The 21,868-nt window shown below is 41.9% G+C and overlaps 1 protein-coding gene across 2 annotated transcripts in view; it reads left to right on the forward strand.

Annotated features, from left to right (window-relative positions):
- The window catches only part of SAE1 (SUMO1 activating enzyme subunit 1), an 81,549-nt gene that overhangs the window by 1,708 nt on the left and 57,973 nt on the right, over positions 1-21,868 (forward strand). For both annotated transcript variants that reach the window (XM_006898628.1, XM_006898629.1), the window contains exons 2-5: positions 11,403-11,514; positions 17,414-17,587; positions 19,662-19,804; positions 21,435-21,534. In XM_006898628.1, coding sequence (XP_006898690.1) covers positions 11,403-11,514; positions 17,414-17,587; positions 19,662-19,804; positions 21,435-21,534 — 529 coding nt within the window. The remainder of the gene's footprint in view (positions 1-11,402; positions 11,515-17,413; positions 17,588-19,661; positions 19,805-21,434; positions 21,535-21,868) is intronic.

Below are 21,868 nucleotides of genomic sequence, written 5' to 3' on the forward strand. Positions count from 1 at the left end.
CACTAGACTACCACAGATCCCTATTTGAAGATGTTGTTGTTGTTAATGTGCCGTTGTTGTTAATGTGCCGTCGAGTTGATTGCCACTCATAGTGACCCTATGTACAATAGCCCTGAAACCTGCTCTATCTTGTGCCAACTTGATTGTCTCTGACACTCCTATCCTCATTATTCCAGTCACTGAATCAATCCAGCTCATCCAGGGTCTTCCTCTCTTGTGAAGATACATGTTTTATAAGTAAGTGTTTATTTTTCCGTTTAAGATAAGTTCCATTCTGACAACTCCATCCTAAAGGGAAATATGTTGTTGTTGTTAAGTATGACTCATAGCTGTCCTATGAACAAAAGACCTGAACCCTATTCTATAACAATTTACGTTCATAGAATTTCCAGAGGCATGTGGTTTAGGAAGAGAATGCCACTCCTGCTTCTGTTTCCAAACCTGAATCAATCTGAGAGCGCCACCAAACACTGTCCAGGATGGGTAACCATTATGAAGATTTTGAAGAGGGATTCCTGGGATGATTTTGGTTTAATATTTGAAGATTATCAAGGAACAGTAGTTTCTAGGACTTAATCTCGTTTCTATAGCTCAAGTACCACTTTTTCATCGCAGATATTATTGTTTATCTACATTCATTGGGGAAATGCTCTTCTAAAAATGGTAAAATTAATCATTGTTGTTGTGTACCATTGAGTCAGAATCAACCCATAGCTGACCCTTCAGTGGGTTTTCAGAGGCATTAAATCGCACAAGACCAGATTGCCCATCCTTTTCCACTGAGCAGCTGATGGATTCAAACCATGTGCCTTTGGGATTGCAACACAGCTTCTTACCACTAGGCTGCAGGTTTGACCCCAAACCTAGTTTTATAAAATTGCTTGTTTGATGAAGCAGTTTGATGGTGCTCCTGATGAAGTAATTGATTTTGATAGATTGTTGTTGTTAGGTGCTGTCAAATCGAGTATGGTGCATTGTAATGCTATGAACGACAGATCTGAACCCTGTCCTATCCTGGGCCATCCTCACAATTTCAGACACAGCTGAGCCCATTGCTGCAGTCACTGTGTCAGTCTACCTGGTTGAGGGTGGTCTTCTCTTTTGCCATCTCTCTACCTTTCCAAGCATAATGTCCTTCTCCAAGGAACTAACTGCCTCTCCTAAGAACATGAACAAAGTATGGGAGACAAAGCTTTGCCTGTTTGCATCCAAGGAACAATCTGACTGTACTTCCTCCAAGAATATGTTTGTTCTCTCGGTAGTCCGTGAGTTATACAGCACTTTTCTTCAACATAATCGTTCAAAAGGTATCAGTTTTTCTGTCATCCTTATTCACTGTCTAGCTCTCAGCAGCATAGCAAATGATTGAAAAGACCAAGGCCTGAATCAGACACACCTAAATTTGACAGATTAATGGATAAAGCCATCCTGTGAAAGTTTGTTGGGGAACTTGTTCACATAGTATCCAGATTTCTGTGACTTGACGGCACTTAAAATCTGGTCTGACTGGTACAGCAGGAGATTGCCCCTCTTTCTCCAGCAGAGCATCTGGTGGATTTCAGCCGTGTGACTTTGGCATTGCAGTGCAGCTTCTTGCCACTAGGCCACCAGAGCTCCCTATGCCTGGCCCTTTTTGTAATTTTTAGTTTGCCTTTACATTTATTTCTCACTCTTTCCAGCACCCTCTATTTTGATCCCTTTCAGAGTGGGCAGCAGTGGTAGCTGGACATTTAATTCTTCTCGTCTTGGGGTCCTGTGAGGTTTGAGATCCATTAGTATTATAGACTAATTGCTTTCATTTACCTTTGATTTCTTGATCCTGTCTAGATAGCAAATGTTGCTTTTTCTTTTTTTATTATTATTTTATTCATTTTAATGAACATTTACAGAGATTTTGGGTTTTCATTCATTCATTGTTGCACTGTTTTCTCCACCCTCATCCCCAGTTCGTTGTTCTTCCCCCCCCATGTCTGTTTTAATTGTCCAATTGCCACAGTGCTTGTCAAAGCCAGTTCTGATTAATCTCCTTTGTCAGTGTGTCCCTTGCCATTCCCTATCACTCCTCCCTGAGGGAGACTTCTCCCTGATTCATAAGGAAAAGGGGATGGCGTATTCTCTTAGCTACTTCCTGCTGAAAAGGGACGCTGTGGGTTTCAGGGTGAATGTCTTCTCTCACTACTCTAAAGGGCCCCCTTGGCAGTAGGAAACACATAGACTATTATGGAGATTGATTTTGGAATTTAGATGCACTGTTATCAGTTGTGCTTAGCCGTACATGTTCATATCCTTGAAGATGTATCATGGAAGTGTTGCAGCCTAGAAGATACAAATTTAACTAACAATTTAAAAGTGCATGAGTCAAAAGTTGAAAAGCAATAATATTCTGAGTAGAGGTTCTAATAGTGGCGCAAATCAAGTTACAGAGGTAAGGTGGTTCCATTGCCATCCTTACTCAAACTTAATTCTTTTTTTTTCATTTAAATTTGTTATTAATTTCAGCGAAAATTTACAGAGGCTTTGGATTTCCATTCATTCATTGTAGATTTGTCCCCTCTCAAGGCTCCCCCCCACCAGACATTACCCTCTTGGAAAAGTAAAAGAAAAGATTCTTTCATTATTTTACAAACCCTCCCCAAATGTTGCTTTTTTCAATGGCCATTTGTAGGCTTTTAAGGTCCCACTTGCTTACTCAACCTAAGTAGGATGTAGATCTTTTTGTGGGTCACCATAGCACTGAACTGCACCCTATGTTAGTGTTATTTCAGGTTTTTATATATTTCATATGATGTACTAGACTATTTGTGTGTGTGTCTGTGTCTGGGGATACTCAAAGGTTTCCCTATACAAATTAATGGTAGTTGCCTCTTCATTTCATGGCTCTTCTGCCCATGAAAGGTTTCATAGGAATACACTGCTTTCATATAGTAGGTAAAACCTGTTCTTCATTAAATGTACTACATCTTTTTTTTTTCTTTCTTTCTCATTTGATTTAAATTTTTTTTCTATAATTATATTTTATTGATTTTCATAAACATTTACAGAGATTTTGGGCTTCCACTCATTCATTGTTGCATTATTCTCTCTACCCTCCTCCCAGTTTGTTCTTGTCCAAATGCCACAGTGCTTGTCAAAGCCAGTTCTGATCAATCTTCTTTGTCAGTGTGTCCTTTGCCATTCCTTATCACTCCTCCCTGAGAGAGACTTCACCCTGAGTCATAAGGAAAAGGGGACGGCCGGCGTATTCTCTTAGCTACTTCCTGCTGAAAAGGGACGCTGTGGGTTTCAGGGTGAAGATCTTCTCTCACTACTCTAAAGGGCCCCTTTGGCAGTAGGAAACACATAGACTATTATGGAGATTGATTTTGGAATTCAGATGCACTCTTATTGATTGTGCTTGGCTGTACATAAATGTACTACATCTTGATTACTTGTGTGGGCCTTGAAGCTGGACCAGCAGTGTGCGGCAAGCCACTTAACCTTTGTGTCTCGGGTTCCTCATTTGTAAATGAGTTGGCAATAATCCTGCTTGCTCAATTTGTGGTGAGGATCATCTGTTACTAGATTTGCAAGGCAGCAAAAGCTGAAATAGAACTCTAGCTCTAAAGTACTGTTTAGTGTACAGCACGTTCTCTTTGGAGTCAAGAGCTCGTAATAAGGGTGGAGTTAAAACAAAAATCATAGTGAGCCAGTAATAGAAAAATGGGTTGACGTTTATGCAATACATGATTTGCACATCAAAGTAACATTTCTATTAGAGTATCAGAAATGTTCTGCAGATGAGAAATTCCAAAATTTGTATAAAATTTGATCGAAAGGTGAGAATGGAGTAGGTGAACCAGCATGTAGTCTAGAAGAATTTTCATACAGCATGTTCTTCCAAACAACTAAAATAATTACCAGTTTACACTAAACACATCCCCATTCTGACCTTTGACAGCTGTTTCCCCAAAGTAATAGTCTTAATAATATACCTAGATCTTGTTTAACTTAAAAGTGGCTTTGAGGAGCCAGTTTTTTTCACATTTCAAGATTCAAAAGGACATCTAAGGCCAGTGGTTTGTGTGGGTTCCCCAAAGTTCTAGGAAATCTCTGGAGTCCAGGAAATCTCCTGCAGCACTAACTCCAGTGGTAGGTTAGAGCAACTTAGTACTGCTATCAAAAAGGCGCTCTGGTAGCCTAGTGGTAAAAAAACTGCACTGCATTCCCAAAGACCTATGGATCAAATCCACCAGCTGCTCCACAGGAGAAGGATGGGCAAGTCTTCTGTGCAGTTTACTACCTCTGGAAGGTCAGCTATGAGTTGGTTTAAAAAGAATCATTAGAAGAGACTTTGAAAATTGCAATAGAATGTCTTTCAAGAAGCTAAAACAATGATCTCTGAAGTTAAGCAGGGTCGGGCCTGGTTAGTACTTAGATAGGAGACCGCCTGGGAATACCGAGTGCTGTAAGCTTTTTTTTTTTTAATTTTTTAAAAAGCCAAAACAAAAGGATGAAATGTCAAAGTAAAAGAGCTGAACAGAAGATTCCAAAAGGTAGCTTGAGTGGATAAAGCTAAGTATTATAACTTGAAGAGAATAAAATGGGAAGCACTCAACTTGACATTTCTTAAGTTGAAGGACTTGAAAAACCTTGCGTCTCAATACTGAGAGATGCTATGGGCAAAGTCATTAATGATTCAGGAAGCATCAAAAGAAGATGAAAGAAAAAAAAAGATGGACAGAATATATAGAATCACTCTACTAAAAAATTGGTTAATATTGAAAGATTTCATAAGAGCCATTGGTAATGAAGGAAGTCGTTCAAGCTGAGCTGAAGGCACTGACAAAAATAAGGCCTCAGGAATTGATGAAAGATATCAGTTGACATGTTTCAGATAACAGTTACAGGAAATTTGGAGTACAGCTGCCTTGTCAACTGACTGGAAGACCTCCATACTTATTCCCACCCCCAAAAAAGGGCAATCCAACAGAATGTGGAAATTATCAAACAATACCATTAATATCACAATCAAAATATTGCTGAAGATCATTAAATAATGACTACAACAGTACATTGACAGACGTGCTTGAATTTCAAGTTTGATTTAGAAGAGACCGTGGCCCCAGGGATATTGCTGATGTCAGATGGAATCCTGGCTGAAAGCAGAAAATACCAGAAAAGTAGTTACCTGTGTTTTACTGACAGTGCAAAAGCATGTGACTGCGTTGCTAACATTGGAAAGAATGAGAATTCAGAACACTTAATTGTGCTCATAGAAAATATGTACACAGCTGTTGTCTGAATGGAGCAAGGAAGCACTTCCTGTTTTAAAATCAGGAAAGGTGTATGTCAGGGTTATATCCTTTCTCCACACCTGTTCACTTTGTATGCTGAACAGGTTATTTGAGAAGCTGAGGAATGTGGTATCAGGATCAGAGGAAGACTCTTCAACAACCTGTATTATGCAGATGACACAACCTTGCTTGTTGAAACACTAGCTGCAGAATATCAAGGACTACAACCTTCAATATGGATTGTATCTTGACATCGAAAGAGACAAATCTTTACCACTAGATCAGTAAGCAGCATCAAGATAGATAGAAAAAAGATTGAAATCGTCCATGATTTCATCTTACTTGGATCCACAGTCAACACCTTTGGTACCAGGAGACTTATTGCTTTGGGCAAGGCTACTACTGTCAGAGACCTCTCCAAAATACTGAAGAACATCGATGTCAGTTGGAAAACTAAAGTGCACCTGATTGAGGTCTTCCCAGTCATTTGCTATGTATCTGAGAGCTGCACAATGAATAAGGATGATAGAAGAATTGATGATGCCTTTGAGTTGTAATAATTGAAGAGTACTGAATATCCACGGACTGCCAAAAGAACAAATAGGTGTGTCTAGGAAAAGGTACATGCAGAATGCTTTTAGGAGGCAAGGATGACAAAGCTTTGTCTCTTCTACTTTGGGTTTTGGGTGTTTTTTTTTTAAGATTTTATTATTTTTTGTGTGTGTCATAGCAAATCAGATCTGACTGGTACAGGAGGAGATTGTCCCTCCTTCTCCAGCAGAGCATCTGGTGGATTCGAACTGTGCACCTCTGGGATTGCAGTGCAGCTTCTAGCCACTAGGCCACCAGAGCTTTCCTCTTTTACTTTGAACATGTTGCTAAGAGATGCTCTTTTTTGCTCTCATGCTTAGAAAAGTAGAGGGAGTCAGTGAAAGAGGACACCCCCTGTCCCCGACAAGACCGCTTGACATGTTGACTGCAGCAATGAATTGAAGTGTATAAGAAATGGTCAGGATGGCACAGGATAGGACAGGTTCAGGTCTATTGTTCATAGGTTTGCAATGAATCATATTAGTCTCGATGGCACATAACAATAACATGAAGGCAGTTGGTTTAGTTGGGAGGTTTTTTTTTGGGAGGGCTGTTTTTTCTGGCCTCATCTGGCCTTCATCTCTGGCTTATTTCTTTATTCCCATTTGGAGGTTTTGTGCCCTGGAATATTCTAAAATTCCTTATTGGCCTTGCAGACTTTGTACTTCCTCTATTTGAAATGGTCTTACCTTGGAATTTTGTGTGACTCTTCTGTAGTAGATTATCAGTCATGTGCTTTTAATGTGAACCTGATAGTCTCAAGACTTTTTAGAGATGATTTGAATTCATTGCCTTTGACTTAACTTTCACTGTATATTTTGATTTCAGATTGTGATAATAGAGGCTCTGGTTTCTTTCTGAAACAAAGTAACCAACCCATTTGCCTACAAGTTGACTGGCAACTCATAGTGACCCCATGTGTGTCAGAGAAGGGTGCTGCAGATGGCTCTCTGACTCTGATTTTTCGGAGGTCAGTTGCCTGCCTTTTAGATGCTACACAGGGACTCCTTTTTTAAGAACACCCAAAACCAAGCCTATTTCTGTCAAATGGATTCTGACTCTCAGCAGCCCCATGGGACAAAGTGGAACTGCCTCTTGATGTTTCCAGGGCTGCAGTGACCTAGCTGTAAGTCTTTTCTCCTTTGGAGCAGCTGGTGGTGTGTTCATATCAGCCACCTTTCATTTGGCAGCTGAGTGCTTAGCCATTGCTCCACCAGGGCTCCTCCTTCCCGGGAAGGAGAAGGCAAATCAGCAGTTAAGTGTTGCTCTAGCCGTTCAGATCCACTACTGGCTCCTAGTGGAGAAAGGGGAAAGGGGAGCGTTCCTCTCCCATGCAGTTTACCACATCAGAAACTCAGTGGAGACTCAGCTGCAAGTTCATTCCGATTCACTGGCAATATCATATCATAGATATGTGATAAAGGAGCACTCTGGTGGCATAATGTTGTCCTGCCAACCCAAAGACTGCACCTCTGGCGATTTGAATCCACCAGCAGCTCTGGGGGAGAAAGAGGACCTTTCCATTCTCATTGCAAAATGCAGCCTCAGGGGACCTCTTGTGGCCTAGTGGCAAGAAGCTGCAACTACAATCCCAGAGGTGCATGGTTCGAATCCACCAGATGCTCTGCCGGGGAAGGAGGGGCAATCTCCTCCTGTACCAGTCAGATCTGATTTGACGGTACACGCACACAAAAATAATAAAATTAAAAAAAATATTTAAAAAAAAAAGCAGCCTCAGGAATCTGATGGAGAGTCTGTTGGAACCAGCTTCACGGCAGTAAGTTTGAGAGTTTTATAAAAAAGATGTAATAGGGCAGGAGCCCTGGTGATGGGGTTACAGTATGTTCCCATAAAGATGACAGCTTAGGAAACCCTCTGGGACAGTTCTCTTGTCACATGGGAGCGCTGTGAGGTAAAATGAGGTAAACAGTCAAGAACAACATATGCCAGGTGCCTTTTGGGGGGCCGTAGAAATCTAGCTTAGGTCTCAGGACTCTTGTGTGATTAAGGATTAAAAAGACAAATACAGTATTTAATATTGATACCTCCTGAATAAAAATATTCTAGCTGGGTCTGTGGAGCCAGGCAGGAATATAGGGCTCAAGGAGGGGCCACATGGCTTTGTGATTTATCGCTAGAGGTGTGTCTGCAGCAGTTTCTGGAAGACCTCAGAGGTGGGTATATACTTGTGTCTGCTGTGACACAGAAAGGACTTTTCAAGGAAATTTGAATTGGATTTTCAAATGTGATGTGACTAGGTTCTGAGAGCCAGAGGGCACATGTGATACACGTGAAAGTGAAAAACTGGGGGGAGCTCTGGTGGCCTAGTGGCAAGGAGCTGCAACTACAATCCCAGAGGTGCATGGTTCAGATCCACCAGATGCTCTGCTGGGGAAGGAGGGACAATCTCCTCCTGTACCAGTCAGATCTGATTTGACGATACACTCACACACAAAAATAATAATAATAATTAAAAAAAAAGAAAGTGAAAAACTAAAGGACATATTTGCCTCCTCTGTCTACTTCAGAGAACTGATGGATTCGAACCACCAACCTTTTGACTGTCAACACAATACTTCATTCACTGTGCCAGCAGAAACTGCTTTCTAGAACAAGATTTGAGAACAAGGTAGTGTGTTTGAGGTTTAGTGATAGTGATGGATATTTGAAGACAGATTCCTAGAGAGGAGCTGGACCGTGCTATGTTTGTCAGTGAGCTGCCAAACACGAAAAGAATCAGTCATGCAAATTGAACCTGGCCTTGGCAACCTGGAATTCCAAATCCCGCGTCTGACAGTGTCTGGGCCCATGTGAGGGGAAGGCTTTTATTAGACTTAACAGTGACAGCAGCCACTGGGAGGATACAGCCTTTCTGGTGGCAAACCTTCCTGATAACTACACTGTCATCGAAATGTAGCTTATTAAATGTAAGTGCTGTTGTCTAGGCATGGGACGTCCTGGGAAGTTGGATAGCTTCCACCCACCGGGATGGTGCTGGACTTCAGTCTGTGCCAGGAGACCTGCTCATCGCTAGCATCTGTTACTTACTTCCATTGTGTGGTGTTGCCCTCTTGGCAATTGCCTCCTACTCTTATAATGGTTTCCCACCATGTGGTGTTTTCTGTGATGCTCTTTGGGGACCCCTGTGACTGCCTCATAGGATTTCATACACTGTGACATCTTGGGAGCATATTGCCAAGTGTGTGTTCCAAACCCCACCAGGGTGGATTTGCAGTAGTGACCTTCCGAGCGCTGACTGCTCTTACAAAATGGAGTGAGACCTGTGGCTTTCATAGAAATACTGTCAGTATCTTCCCTTACTCCTGCTGTTTCAGTTTTTGATAGTAGTACTTACGACATTTTTTAATTGCTACTCAGCCTTTTGGCTAAGATTAAGTGTAGTAGGAAATTAAGTTCCCATTGTTAAAACTGTTTGGATAGCTGGAGATGATCATCAGGTAGTAAAATCACTGGGCAACAGAACTTGAACCATTTATGAATATAAATATATTATGAACAATTTTGAGTATGAATAATATACTTGCTGTAGAAATATTAAGTGGATTTCTTTTTTGTGATTTTAATGAAAATTTACAGAAAAGTTGTATTTTCATTCATTTATTGATTGTTGAACATTTTCCTCTGTACCCCCAGTTCACTTTTTTATTTTATTTTATTATTTGTGTGTGTGTCTGTACTGTCAAATCAGATCCGACAGGTACAGGAGGAGATTGCCCCTCCTTTTCCGGCAGAGCATCTGGTGGATTCGAACCTCACATCTCTGGGATTGCAGTACAGCGTCTTGACACTAGGCCACCAGAGCTCCCCTCCCAGTTCACTTTTTTTAAAAAAAAATTTTTTTTTTCAGTTCACTTTAAAAAATAATCATTCATTATTTACAATTGCCTTCCCTGCAGCAAGTGGCTTTCAGTGCAGTTCAGGAACCCTTTGACTTCTTCATATAAGTTGTAAATGTCACATTTTTTTTTCTATAATTATATTTTATTAATTTTCATAAACATTTACAGAGATTTTGGGCTTCCACTCATTCATTGTTGCACTATTCTCTCTACCCTCCTCCCAGTTTGTTCTTGTCCAAATGCCACAGTGCTTGTCAAAGCCAGTTCTGATTAATCTTCTTTGTCAGTGTATCCTTTGCCATTCCCTATCACTCCTCCCTGAGAGAGACTTCACCCTGAGTCATAAGGAAAAGGGGATGGCGTATTCTCTTAGCTACTTCCTGCTGAAAAGGGACGCTGTGGGTTTCAGGGTGAAGATCTTCTCTCACTACTCTAAAGGGCCCCTTTGGCAGTAGGAAACACATAGACTATTATGGAGATTGATTTTGGAATTCAGATGCACTCTTATTGATTGTGCTTGGCCATACATGTTCATATCCTTGAAGATGTATCATGGGGGTGTTGCAACCTAGAAGACACAAATTTGACTAACAAGTTATAAGTACATGAGTCCAAAAATTATGGAAAAGTAAAAGAAAAGATTCTTTGATTGTTTTACAAACCCTCCCCCAGGTCCCCTCCACCATGTAGCCCTCGCTCTAGACTCCTGTGATGTCAGAAATACCCAGTTATATCTCTCTTTTAAACGGTTCTCTCCCTCCTCTGTTTCAGTGCAGTATAAAATGTCACATTTTTAAACTCTGAAAAATTCTGAGACTTCATGGAATTTTTGATGAGATAATGTGAAACTATACTGTGTCTTTGACCTCAGAGTTAAGTTCAGACATTGGGAAGAGCCCAACCCCTGTCTCTCCTTTTGTAGCCTCAAGCATTTCCTGTATGCAGCCTCTTTAAAACTGCTGTGTGTTAAAGACCAGAGTTTCCCACTCCACCTGCTCTGCTATTGTGCTTCTCCTTTATCACCTTCATCTGATGCTTGCTGCTCCTCCCACTCTCCAAGGCCCTTTACAGTGGCCTCTGTAAGAAAGGTCACTATTTCCTGCCTGTGGATTTGATTCCTGTCATTCTTTGTTTACTGTTCTTTAGAACATACTAGTCATTCTCCCTCTTCTGGGATTTTGCACTTGCTGTGTTCTCTACCTGGCTTCTCCCAAAATATCCCTATGTCCCTACTTCATTACATTCTTGCTCAGATCTCACATCCTCCCGAAAGGCCCTCAAGATTACTCTGTCAAAAATAGCTTCTTCACTCATCCTCAGTCCTACTCTGCTTGGTTTTTTGGTGCCTCTTAACAAATTGCATATCTTTTCATTTGTTTATCTGACTCCCTTTCTTTTTGTTAACTCTTGGGAGGTCAGGGACAGTCTGGCTAGTTGACATTTTATTTCCATACTTAGAAGGAGTTGACATTTTATTTCCATAGTTAGAAGGACACCTGACACAGTGCACAGTGAATACTTGTTGAATGGATTGTGCATGAAGGGTTGAAGTGACCTTTTTCATAGGTTCATAGAGGCTGTGATGCCTTTAGTGAAAGTCAGAACTATTTTCCTGTTAGCTTGCTTGGTTTTTGTTCTTTGATTATTTGTCTTGAGGTAAACAATGTCTCTCTTACAGATTGCGGGCTTCCCGGGTGCTCCTTGTCGGCATGAAAGGACTAGGGGCTGAAATTGCTAAGAACCTCATCCTGGCAGGGGTGAAAGGCCTGACTATGCTGGACCATGACCAGGTGAGCTGCCGTACTCTCCCTGCTCAGTCTGTCTCTCTCTTCAGAGCAGTGGAAGGTGCCAGGAATCTCATGTATCCCTGCAGGGCTGTGGAAAGCACACTGGGATTAATGCATGTGTGCAAAGCCTTTAAGACTGACTGGGGGTGCTGGATATGAATTTTTGCTCTCCCACAGCCTGCCCGGGGTATTGGTGGTTGAGTTAGCTAGTATCACAGAGTAGTAACATTTCCTTTGAAGGATGGCGATGACATTTAGACACGTACTTTTCCAGTTTGCTTCTCAAGACTCTCCTGAATAGTTCATTGAAAATGTAGCACTATCCCTGGGGGCCTCATCATGGGATAGCCTTCATTTTCAGGGGATTTTATTTAGAGAGTCTGCGATGGGGCTCAGGAAGATTTCACACGGGAGATTTTATTGTAGCTAGTTCTCAGACATTACTTTGAAGAACTTAATGTTGGAGAACCTATATGTAGACTACTTGTTGTTTTAGTTAGGTGCTGTTTGATTACAACTCATAGATAGCACCCTTATGAACCGCAGATCTGAACCTTCCCCTGTCCTACACTGTCCTCATAGTCTACCTGGCATAAACCAAGGCCACAGCCATCGGGTTGATTCTAACATCTAACCCTGTGCTTTTTTTTTTTTTTATAAATTCTTTTAAATTTTATTTCATTATTTTTTGTGTGTACCGTCAAATCAGATCTGACTGGTACAGGAGGAGATCACCCCTCCTTCTCCAGCAGAGCATCTGGTGGATTCGAACTGTGTACCTGTGAGATTGCAGTGCAGCTTCTTGCCACTAGGCCACCAGAGCTCGCCTAACCCTGTGCTTTTTTAAAAAAACTTTTTTACTTTCTTTTTTAAAATTTGTTATTTTTATTATTTTGTGTGGTTTTACCATCAAATAGGATCTGACTTGTCCAGGAGGAAATTGCCCCTCCTACTCCAGAGGAGCATCTGGTAGACTCGAACCTTGTGCTTCTGGGATTGCAGTGCAGCTTCCCTCCACTAGGCCACCAGAGCTCCAAACCCTGTGCTTTTAATAGGCTATCAATGATTAATTGTAATTTTGTGACATAATGCAATTTGATTGATAATGTCATAGTAGTACCCAATTCCAATATAGCTTGGTGCTTTGGTGGTTAAGTGGAGCTGGTAATGTGAAAAGCTCAGTAGTTGGAACGTACCAGCTGTTGTACAGTAGAGAAATGTGGTAGCCTGCTTACATAAAGATTCCCGGCAATGGAAACCCTGTGGGCAGTTCTCTGGACGGCAGTGGCTTTGGCTAGGAATATTTTAGTTTCCTTTTATAGAGACTTTTAAGTATATACAAATTAAATATTTGTTACTCTATCGACTTGGCTGCATTTTTTAGGACAATATTTTGTGATGAATTTATGATATTGTCATTATTTGGGGTAAATAAGGACCTTAATTCTTGTTTTGTTCTGTGTGTCTATCCTTCTGGGCAGTGAACAGGGTCTTATCTCATGTAATTGGCACACAGTCTGACTGGAAGGGGCAGCAGTAAGATTGATGGAATATTAAGGCATCACCCTGCTGTGGGGATTTTGGGAGAAAAGTAATACCTAGAATTATTTTTAAAAAGGGAACTTTGACTGTAGTATTTAGAGATAGATGAGTTTGACTTCCTTACTATCACAGTTACAAATTAATTTTCTATTTGAATTTTCAAGTGTTACAAGAAACAAGGATAAGCAAGTTGCCAGATTATTACTGAGTGCAAGTTGACCACTGTGACAGCTCTTAAACCACAGTGCCCTCTAGAGGTAGGAACATGTCTAGTCCCAAACCCACTGCTGGCAAACTGAGACTCTGCAACCCTATAGGACAAAATAGAACTGCCCTGTAGAGTTTCCAAGACATCAAGTCCTTATGGAAGCCGACTGCCTCATTTTTCTCCCTCTAGTGGGTTCAAACCACTGACTTTCTGTATTCACAACTGAGCGCTTACCCACTGAACCCCCAAGGCACGTGTAGAGCAATAAATGGAGACTCAAGGAAAGAAAGTGCCTAACATGAAACCTCTTGGGAGCTCTTTATATGGAAACATTAAGCCAGGATGGTGATGGTGACTTCGTCATCTTGCGGGGATCTGACAGAATGGAAGGTCATCCAAAACGTAGGGTGATTTGATATGGAACTTGACATTCTTAACAGATAATCTTCTTCAGTCCAAACTCCTCTACCTGGTTTTCAAAGTTTAACATAATGGTTCTTCATTTCAACTGCAGTTTAAAATGTCTGTTGTTGTTGTTAATATTATGTGCTATTGAGTCGCTTGCAACTCATAGAGACCCTATGTACAACAGCCCTGAAACCTGCTCTAGCCTGTGCCAAGTTTACTGTCTCCGACATACCTACCCTCGTTACCCCAGTCATTGTATCAATCTATCTCATCAATGGTCTCCCTCTCTTTTTCCATCCCTCTGTCCTTCCAGGCATGATGCCCCTCTCCAAGGACCAGTCGCTCCTTGCAACATTCCAAAAGTGTGTCAGACAAAGCCTTAAAATCCTTGCCTTCAAAGAGCAGCCTGGCAAAACTCTTCTCCAGCACCACAATTCAAAGGCAATCAATTCTCTATCATCCTTAGTCAGTGTCCATCTCTGACACACAGCAAGCAGTTGCGAAGACTAGGGCCTGAATCAGGTGCACCTTAGTCTCCAGACTGACAGACTGATGTTGTTGACAGCCGACTTTTCCAGTGCAATTCATCTCTTGATTTCTTGGCTGCTAGTGCCAAGAATGTTAATTGTGGAGCTAAGCAAACTAAAGCTGTTAACAATCTCAATCACTTCACAATCCATCCTGATGCTGCCAGTTGGACCAGTGGTGAGAATCTTTGTTTTCTTGATGTTGAGCTTCAATCCATATTGAAGGCTCCAGTTCTTGACCTTCTGTAGCAAGCGCTTCAGGTCCTCCTCAGTTTCAGCAAGCAGGGTTGTGTCATCTACATAACACAGGTGGTTGATGAGTCTTTCTCCAATCCTGATGCCACATTCCTCCTCGTACAGCCCAGCATCCTGGATGATCTGTTCTGCATATAGATTGTAAAAGCTTGAAGACAGAATACATCCCTGGTGGACATCCTTTGATTTTGAACCATGCAGTGTCTCCTTCCTCTGTTCTGACGACTGCCTCTTGGTTCAAGTAAATGTTTCGCATTAGCACAATCAAGTGTTCTGGGAGTCCCATTCTTCTCAGAGTCAGCCACAGCTTGTTGTGATCTACATGGTAAAAAGCCTTTGCATAGTCAATAAAACTTATACAGACATTCCTCTGGTGCTCTCTGCTTTCAGCCAAGATTCATCTAACATTAGCTATAATATTCCTAGTACCATAACCTCTTCTAAACCCAGCCGGCACGTCTTTCAGTTCTCTGTTGACGTGCTGCTCCAGTCGTTTTTGGATAATTTTCATCAGAATCTTGCTTGCATGTGGTATTAATGATATTGTTTGATAATTTCCACATACTGGTCATCTTACTTTGGAATGGGAACAATTATTGATCACTTCCAATCAGTTGACCAGTTGGCTGCCTTCCAGATTTCTTGACACAACTTAGAACATCTAGGGCAGCGTCTGTTTGTTGAAATAAGTCAGTCGGTATGTTACCAATTCCTGGGGACTTGTTTTTTTGCCAGTTCTTTCAGAGCAGCTTGAACTTCTTCCTTCATCACCACAAGCTCTTGCTCATATGTTGTTTCATGGAATCCTTCTGTGTCAGCCAATTCCTTCGGGTACAGTGACTCTGTGTACTCCTTCCATCTTCTTTTAGTGCTTCTTGGATCATTTAACATTCTGCCCAAAGCATCCTTAAGTATTTTACAGATGAGTAAACTGAGGAGAGAGCACTGGTTTTACCCACTAAGCAGTACAGGCAGGACCCACACAGTCTGCCCACTGAGCTTGTCTTCTCAGCCACTTCTCTGTGATTTGCTCTCCAGGAAGTAGTGAAAATAGGATGATGACTACTGGCTGGGTCGTTGTTGGACCAGAGACAAGAGGAGAAGTTGAATTGAAAGGATCTTATCAAAGAGCTGGGAGGAAATGTTTGCTAACCAATTTAATGAGAATCTCAGATGAATCAGGCAAAGGCAGTAAGAATTGTCTTGGGTAGAAACTAAGAGGCATTGTGATGGTTTGTGAAAAGATGAATGGTTCCGAGATAAGTGTCTTAGGAAACAGAGAGCCCATAATCAGGAGGAGAATGAAAACCAGGTTCCCAGAGGTCATTCATGTAAGGTGGGAGAGTCAGGATTCGAATCCTGGCAACTTTATTCCAGACCCCTTTCTCTTAAGCACTGGAATACAGCATCTCCTGTAGAAAACAAAGTCCCTAAAGAAGCAGGTCAGATGGGTCAAGGTCTGGTTGACCTTGATGGCAGGAGAGCCAGATATTGTGAGAAGAGTAGGTGCTGTGGCCAGTTTGTAGGCGTTGGAATCGCTTCAGTTGAACCCAGTCTTTGGAGAAGTAGGCAGATTTGCACACAGAGATAGATGTGTAAAGAAATGCATTTTTGGTCCTGCATAGTCTCTACTTACACTAGAGGCTGTCTTCTTTGACAGCTCTGTTCCTTTCACTTCCAGCCTTCTGGGTGAAAGAAATCCCTGTAGCACAGCCATCATTCACCTCTTCTGAGTTTTAAGTTTATTTGAGAGTAAACAATTTCAAATAGATTTGATTTCATTATACCAAATTGTAAACATTTGTGGGCAAAAATTGTCATATTTAAATGATTTAGTTCTTTACTATAGTGTTGAGGGCTGAGTTCATAATAGGCATTAAATGAAAATGTAAATTCTGTAATTCTTTTTTTTTTTTTTTAATTTTCTGTGTGTGTGTACCGGCAAATTGGATCTGACTGGTACAGGAGGAGATGGCCCCTCCTTCTCCAGAAGAGCGTCTGGTGGATTCCAACCAAAAGTCTGTAATACTAAGTTACAAATTTTCAGTGAAGAGGAAAAAACCTGAGTATTTTGTTTAGAGTGAATTTCCTCTACAAACACTAGGGGGTGCTGTTTAGCCATCAATGACTAGTTCAAGGAAAACCGTAAATATCTGTATTTTAAAACCTCAGAAAGAATGGGAGTAGAGTTTACATCAGGCAGATTCCAGTGAGACTGTTGTTGTTGTTGTTATGTGCCGTCGAGTTGCTTGCAACTCATAGCGACCCTATGTACAACAGCCCTAAACTCTACTCTGATCTGTGCCAGTCACAGTGTCTCCGGCACACCCATTCTGATTACCCCAGTCACTGAATCAATCCACCTCATAGAGGGCTTTCCCCTCCTGCACTGTCCATCCACCCTCCCAAGCCTGATGTCCTTCTCCAAGGACCGGTCCCTTCTTACATGTCCAAGTTATGTTAGACGAAGCCTCAGAATCCTTGCCTCCAAGGAGCAGCCGGGTTTAACCCTCGCCAGGATGAATCTGTTTGTTTTCCTAGCAGTCCATGGTACCCTCAATACTCTTGTCCAGCACCACAGCTCAAAGGCATCAATTCTCTTTCTATCCTCCCTAGTCATTGTCTAACTCTCTGATGCATAACAAGTAAGTGATAGCAAAGACCATGGCCTGTATCAGATGTACCTTAGTCTCCAGAGAGATGCCATTGCTCTTCAGAACCTTGGAAAGGTCCTTAACAGCAGACTTTTCCCATTGCAATATGTCTTTTAATTTCTTTGCTACTGGTACCAAGAGTGTTGACTGTGGAGCCAAGCAAACTAAAGCTGTGAACAGAGATGGTTAGCTGCTCTTTAAGATTCATAGGTTTATTGTTTTTGAGATTTATTTACCACCAACACACACACACATGCATGAAAAATAAGGACTTTGAGAAAAAAACCTCGAATTTAATTTATCCCTAGGTATCTTCGGAAGAAGTTGGAGCTCAGTTCCTTATTCGGATGGGATCCGTTGGCCGAAACAGGGCTGAAGCGTCTTTGGAGCGAGCCCAGAATCTCAACCCCATGGTGGATGTGAAGGTGGACACTGAGAATATCGAGAAGAAACCGGAGTCATTTTTTACTCAGTTTGATGCGGTAAGTTTGTAAGAGGGTGTCTTCTGTTATGGGAAGAGAGCAAATTAAAGCATTGGTTTCATGTGTACCTAGAACATCAGGATCTGGAAGGTTCTGCGCTGTTTCCTGATTCAGCTTTCTTTTCTTGGAGCTGGGTGGCAGGAGAGGTCCAGTCTGTTGGACCTACTCTGCCTGTTGGCTCTGCCGGCAGCTTGGTCAGGAAGATGTTCCAGCTTTCACTGTAGATACTGTGTCTTCTAGGGTTGGGTCACACGGTGCAAATGTTTTCCAAAACTTAACAAGTTGTTGATTTCCTTTTTCTAGCAGAGATTTTTCTTTTCTTTGTTGTCATCAGAAATATCAAACTACAGCTTTTGTTTTGTCTTGAGAAAGTGCACACCTGATCTTGATCTTTCTCTCAGCCACTTTGGCCATATTGCCGTGGAAAACTAGACGAAATCACTATCCTATCACTAGACCTCCAAGAGAGGTCTGTCCAGCTTCGTGTGGTGTCACTGCCAAGTCTATTTGGAGACACAGAGGAAAAGTTCAAATAAATTTCTGTACATGTGACCTTTCAAACATAGTTCTCTGTACCCTAAAAAAAGTTTACCACATGTTTGATAACCAGGAACTAGTCACAGAAAATCCACATGTATTTCAGATAAAAGGCTTATTGGATGAGAGGTTAGACTGTAGGGGGGAAGAGTTGGTGTTTCATATCCTGATGCTTCATCTCTGCATCTCTTCACATGTAGGATTAAAATGATAGATCTGTTTGATTACTCCAGGTTTGGGGACACTTTCCATTTGAACACATATGTCCCCTTTATTTCTTTTTTAAAAACTACCATCCATTTCTTTTTTTTATTATTAATTTTAACAATTAATAATTTTTAAAATTACGGAGACTCAGAGTTTCTATTCATTATTGCGCTTTTCTCCCTGCCCATCCCCTCTCCCCTAATTAACTCTTCTCCTTGATGAGTTAAAGAAAGACTCTTTCATTGCTATGCAATTCCTCCCCCCCTACCATCCATTTCTTAATAACCACATTTGGCTCCTCTGAGGTGTTCCTTGAATTTTGGAAATTAGAGTAGATTGGTAACCCTGAATAACGGGTAATGCAGGGAGCTCAGCGAGGATGGTGCGTCTTCCATGTCTGGAATTGGGCTCCACGGGGACAGCCTGCTCAGCTGTGTATGCGTGTCCGCGTCTTCTGAGTGACACCAAGTGAGCACACCTCTCAGAATGTCATTTACTATATTGTTCAGATGCAAAGAGGTGCTAGCAAAGGGAAAGACACCCTTTTGTAATCTGTCTGGCATTCTCTGTTCTGGAGAAAACACATGCAGTTTGCCTGTTTGTCTTCTGTTCTCATTCTCTCATCTTCTCCCTAAAAGATGGTATTTGTGCATAAAACCTTGACCATTGCTGGCACCCGAGTTTAAGGGCACCCCACCTCAGGCCCCAGAGTGGTACTGATTATTCCACTGGGTGATTCACTCGCTCATTGTTGGACCCTGAGTGGGAGGCTGCTGGGTCTTTAACCTCTTCTTTTGTCCAATCACAACAGGGCTTAATTTTCTTTATCTTAACATATCTATTGTCAGAAGGGATAGTGGGTGAAGTGTTCATATTTTAAAATGTTGAACTTAATGACTTTTGGGTCAGCTTGAAAACCTTATTTTTCTTCTAGTCCTTATTCACCGTTTAATAGGTTTACAATTTAGAAACTGCTTACCCCCAGTTATTACTGTCCATTTGCTTTTTCATGAAAACATTGAAATCTGGTTTTCATGTATTTAAGGACTTAGTAGAAAACAAATGCATGGCTTTTACACTCACACTAAACATAGTTCATTTTGTTTGCGGAAAGTATTTGTCTCTCCTAATTTACATGTTCTACTCACTGAAAACTGCAACTTTTCTTTTGTCTCTTCACCATTGGGCCCAAAGAACCTGTTGTACCAGTTTGAAACTGGCTTTCAGCATGCCCAGAGAGACTGTTAATTAAAATTTATTTAGAGATCAAGGAAGTGATTCCCAGTGTGCAGAACTCACAGCTCGCCAATTCCTTTCTTTGTTTCTGCAGATATGTCTGACTTGTTGCTCCCGGGATGTTATAGTGAAAGTTGACCAGATCTGTCACAAAAACAGCATCAAGTTCTTCACAGGCGATGTTTTTGGCTACCATGGATACACATTTGCCAATCTGGGAGAGCATGAGTTTGTAGAGTAAGTGTTGGGAGACTGGAGGATCTAACATTTCCCACATTCAGTTTTACTTTACTTGTAGGAAACGAGCCATCTGAAGGAAGTAATGCTTTACTGAATACAGCGATTGTGGTGCAGAAGGGTAGATGTTGCTGTCCCTGCTCTCTGGAATGTTGGTCTAATCTAAAGTAGACCTGGCACAGAGTCGGCCAGCTCCATAAGCTGTCAAGCGTCCACCACATGGGGATTTCATGAGCTTGGACTCCAAGTCTGGAGGACCCGCTTTCTGTCTATCCAGAGAAGACTTGCTTCCTAAACACTTTCTCCTCTTTGGCAGCTTCAGATTGTTGTGTTTTCAGGTTGAAAGAGTAAAACAGGTACAGAATAGCTAACTCCAGAGCCTCAGTCAGCCACAGACTGTTTTGGAAGATCTCCAAGGTCCAGAGATTGCCCCTGGGGGAAAAGAAAAAACAGCCTTATCCTCCTCTCTTTTTTAGCACTGTGGCTGCAGACCTTGGTAGTTCTCACATGACAGGACCTGCCGTGTTTTGGGCTTGTAGCTTCTAGATGAAAGATGGCCGGTGATACAGTGCTGTAAAACTGTATGAGTTGGTGTTTTTTGGCTGCAATTCCTGATTCTTCCCCCCACCTCCAGTCCCAGCTTGCTAATGAGCAGTAAAGAGCGGCCTGGTGTGATGGGAAGAGCCTTTTCCCCAGAGCCAAACTCTGCTCTTTTTTGTTGTTGTTGTTGTTCATCCTTTAAGACAAGTTACTTAATTTTTCTAAGCTTTGAGTTCTGTGCCCATAAAATTGAGCTTGGAAGGAGGACAGTGAAGTTCAAGATCCTTCACAACTGCAGCACTGTGGTTTTAAGAAAATTCAGTGCGTTGGCCACATTATAAACAGATAAAGAAGCCAGAGTGGAAGAAGCATGCCAGATTGGTTTAACTTTCATTCCCCACAGCGGAGGGGAGGAATTGAGTTCAGCTATTTATTCTGGAAGACAGGCCTGGAGATCCACTTCAAAAAAAAAAAAGACAGCCAGTGAAAACCACATGGAGTGCAGTTCTACTCTCATCCGTGGATGGGGGCGGGAGGGGAGCCTGCTCAAAAGCAGTGTTGGTTTGTGTGTTTTGTTGTTTTTTTAAAAATTCCTATTTCTAAGAGAAAGTTTACAGAGTAGTTGCTTTCATTTATTAAGAGCTTGCAGTGTGCTTCTCTCTGCTCCTCCCTTCCTCCCTCTTTCTCATTGTCATAAAGTCCAGACTCACTCGTAGCGAACCCTCCAGCGGAGGAGATGGCCCTTCTTTCTCCCGCAGAGCTTCCGCTGGACTCAAGAGAGGCCTCGCCTTTGTGTTAGCAGTTCAGCCCTCATGAACTAGGCCACCAGAGCTCCCTAGTCAGTGTGCTTGTTAGTAACTTACATGGTTTCTCTTACTTCTGGGATAGTCCTGTCACAGACTGTTGTTCCCCACGACAGGGTAACCTGCTGCCCAGGTTTCAGGGTGAAGAGCTAGGATTTGCCGCAGTCTTGGTTGCCCCTGCTCTGATCATCTTATTCTCGTGAGCTCATGATAGTCTTGTTCTTAAGATGTTCTCATGATGCAGTTCATAGGCTAGAATGCCATTCCTTCCCCTTGTCACCCTGCAGGGAGAAAGCTAAAATCATCAAAGTTAACCAAGGACTTGAAGATGGACCTGATACCAAGAGAGCAAAACTTGATTCATCTGAGACGACTATGGTCAAGAAGGTACGTGGGCCGACCAGCCCCATTGTTCCTGGGGTGTTTAAAAGTATATGTGTCAGGGAAGAGGTCAGAACCCTGGGGCCTTGTATGGGCAAGCAATTACAATTGTAAATGAGCAAAGCAGGCCAACTAGAAACCCATTTGAGAACCAGAGTCTAGACAGGCTGTGCCAGTGCTCTGCCCCATCTCAGGCGGCATCTGCTGCTTAGTCTCTGACGACTCTTGCCATGAGGAATTGGGCACTGTTGATGCCTGCTGTGGTTTTTTTCCTAGAGGAGACTGGCCAGTTTTTGCAGCATCTCTTCCAAATTTTGTTAATCTAGCAACCTGCTAAAAG

Source organism: Elephantulus edwardii, unplaced genomic scaffold, assembly GCF_000299155.1.
Source record: "Elephantulus edwardii isolate Elephantulus edwardi_28Jun2011 unplaced genomic scaffold, EleEdw1.0 scaffold00236, whole genome shotgun sequence".
NCBI classification, from domain to species: Eukaryota; Metazoa; Chordata; class Mammalia; order Macroscelidea; family Macroscelididae; genus Elephantulus; species Elephantulus edwardii.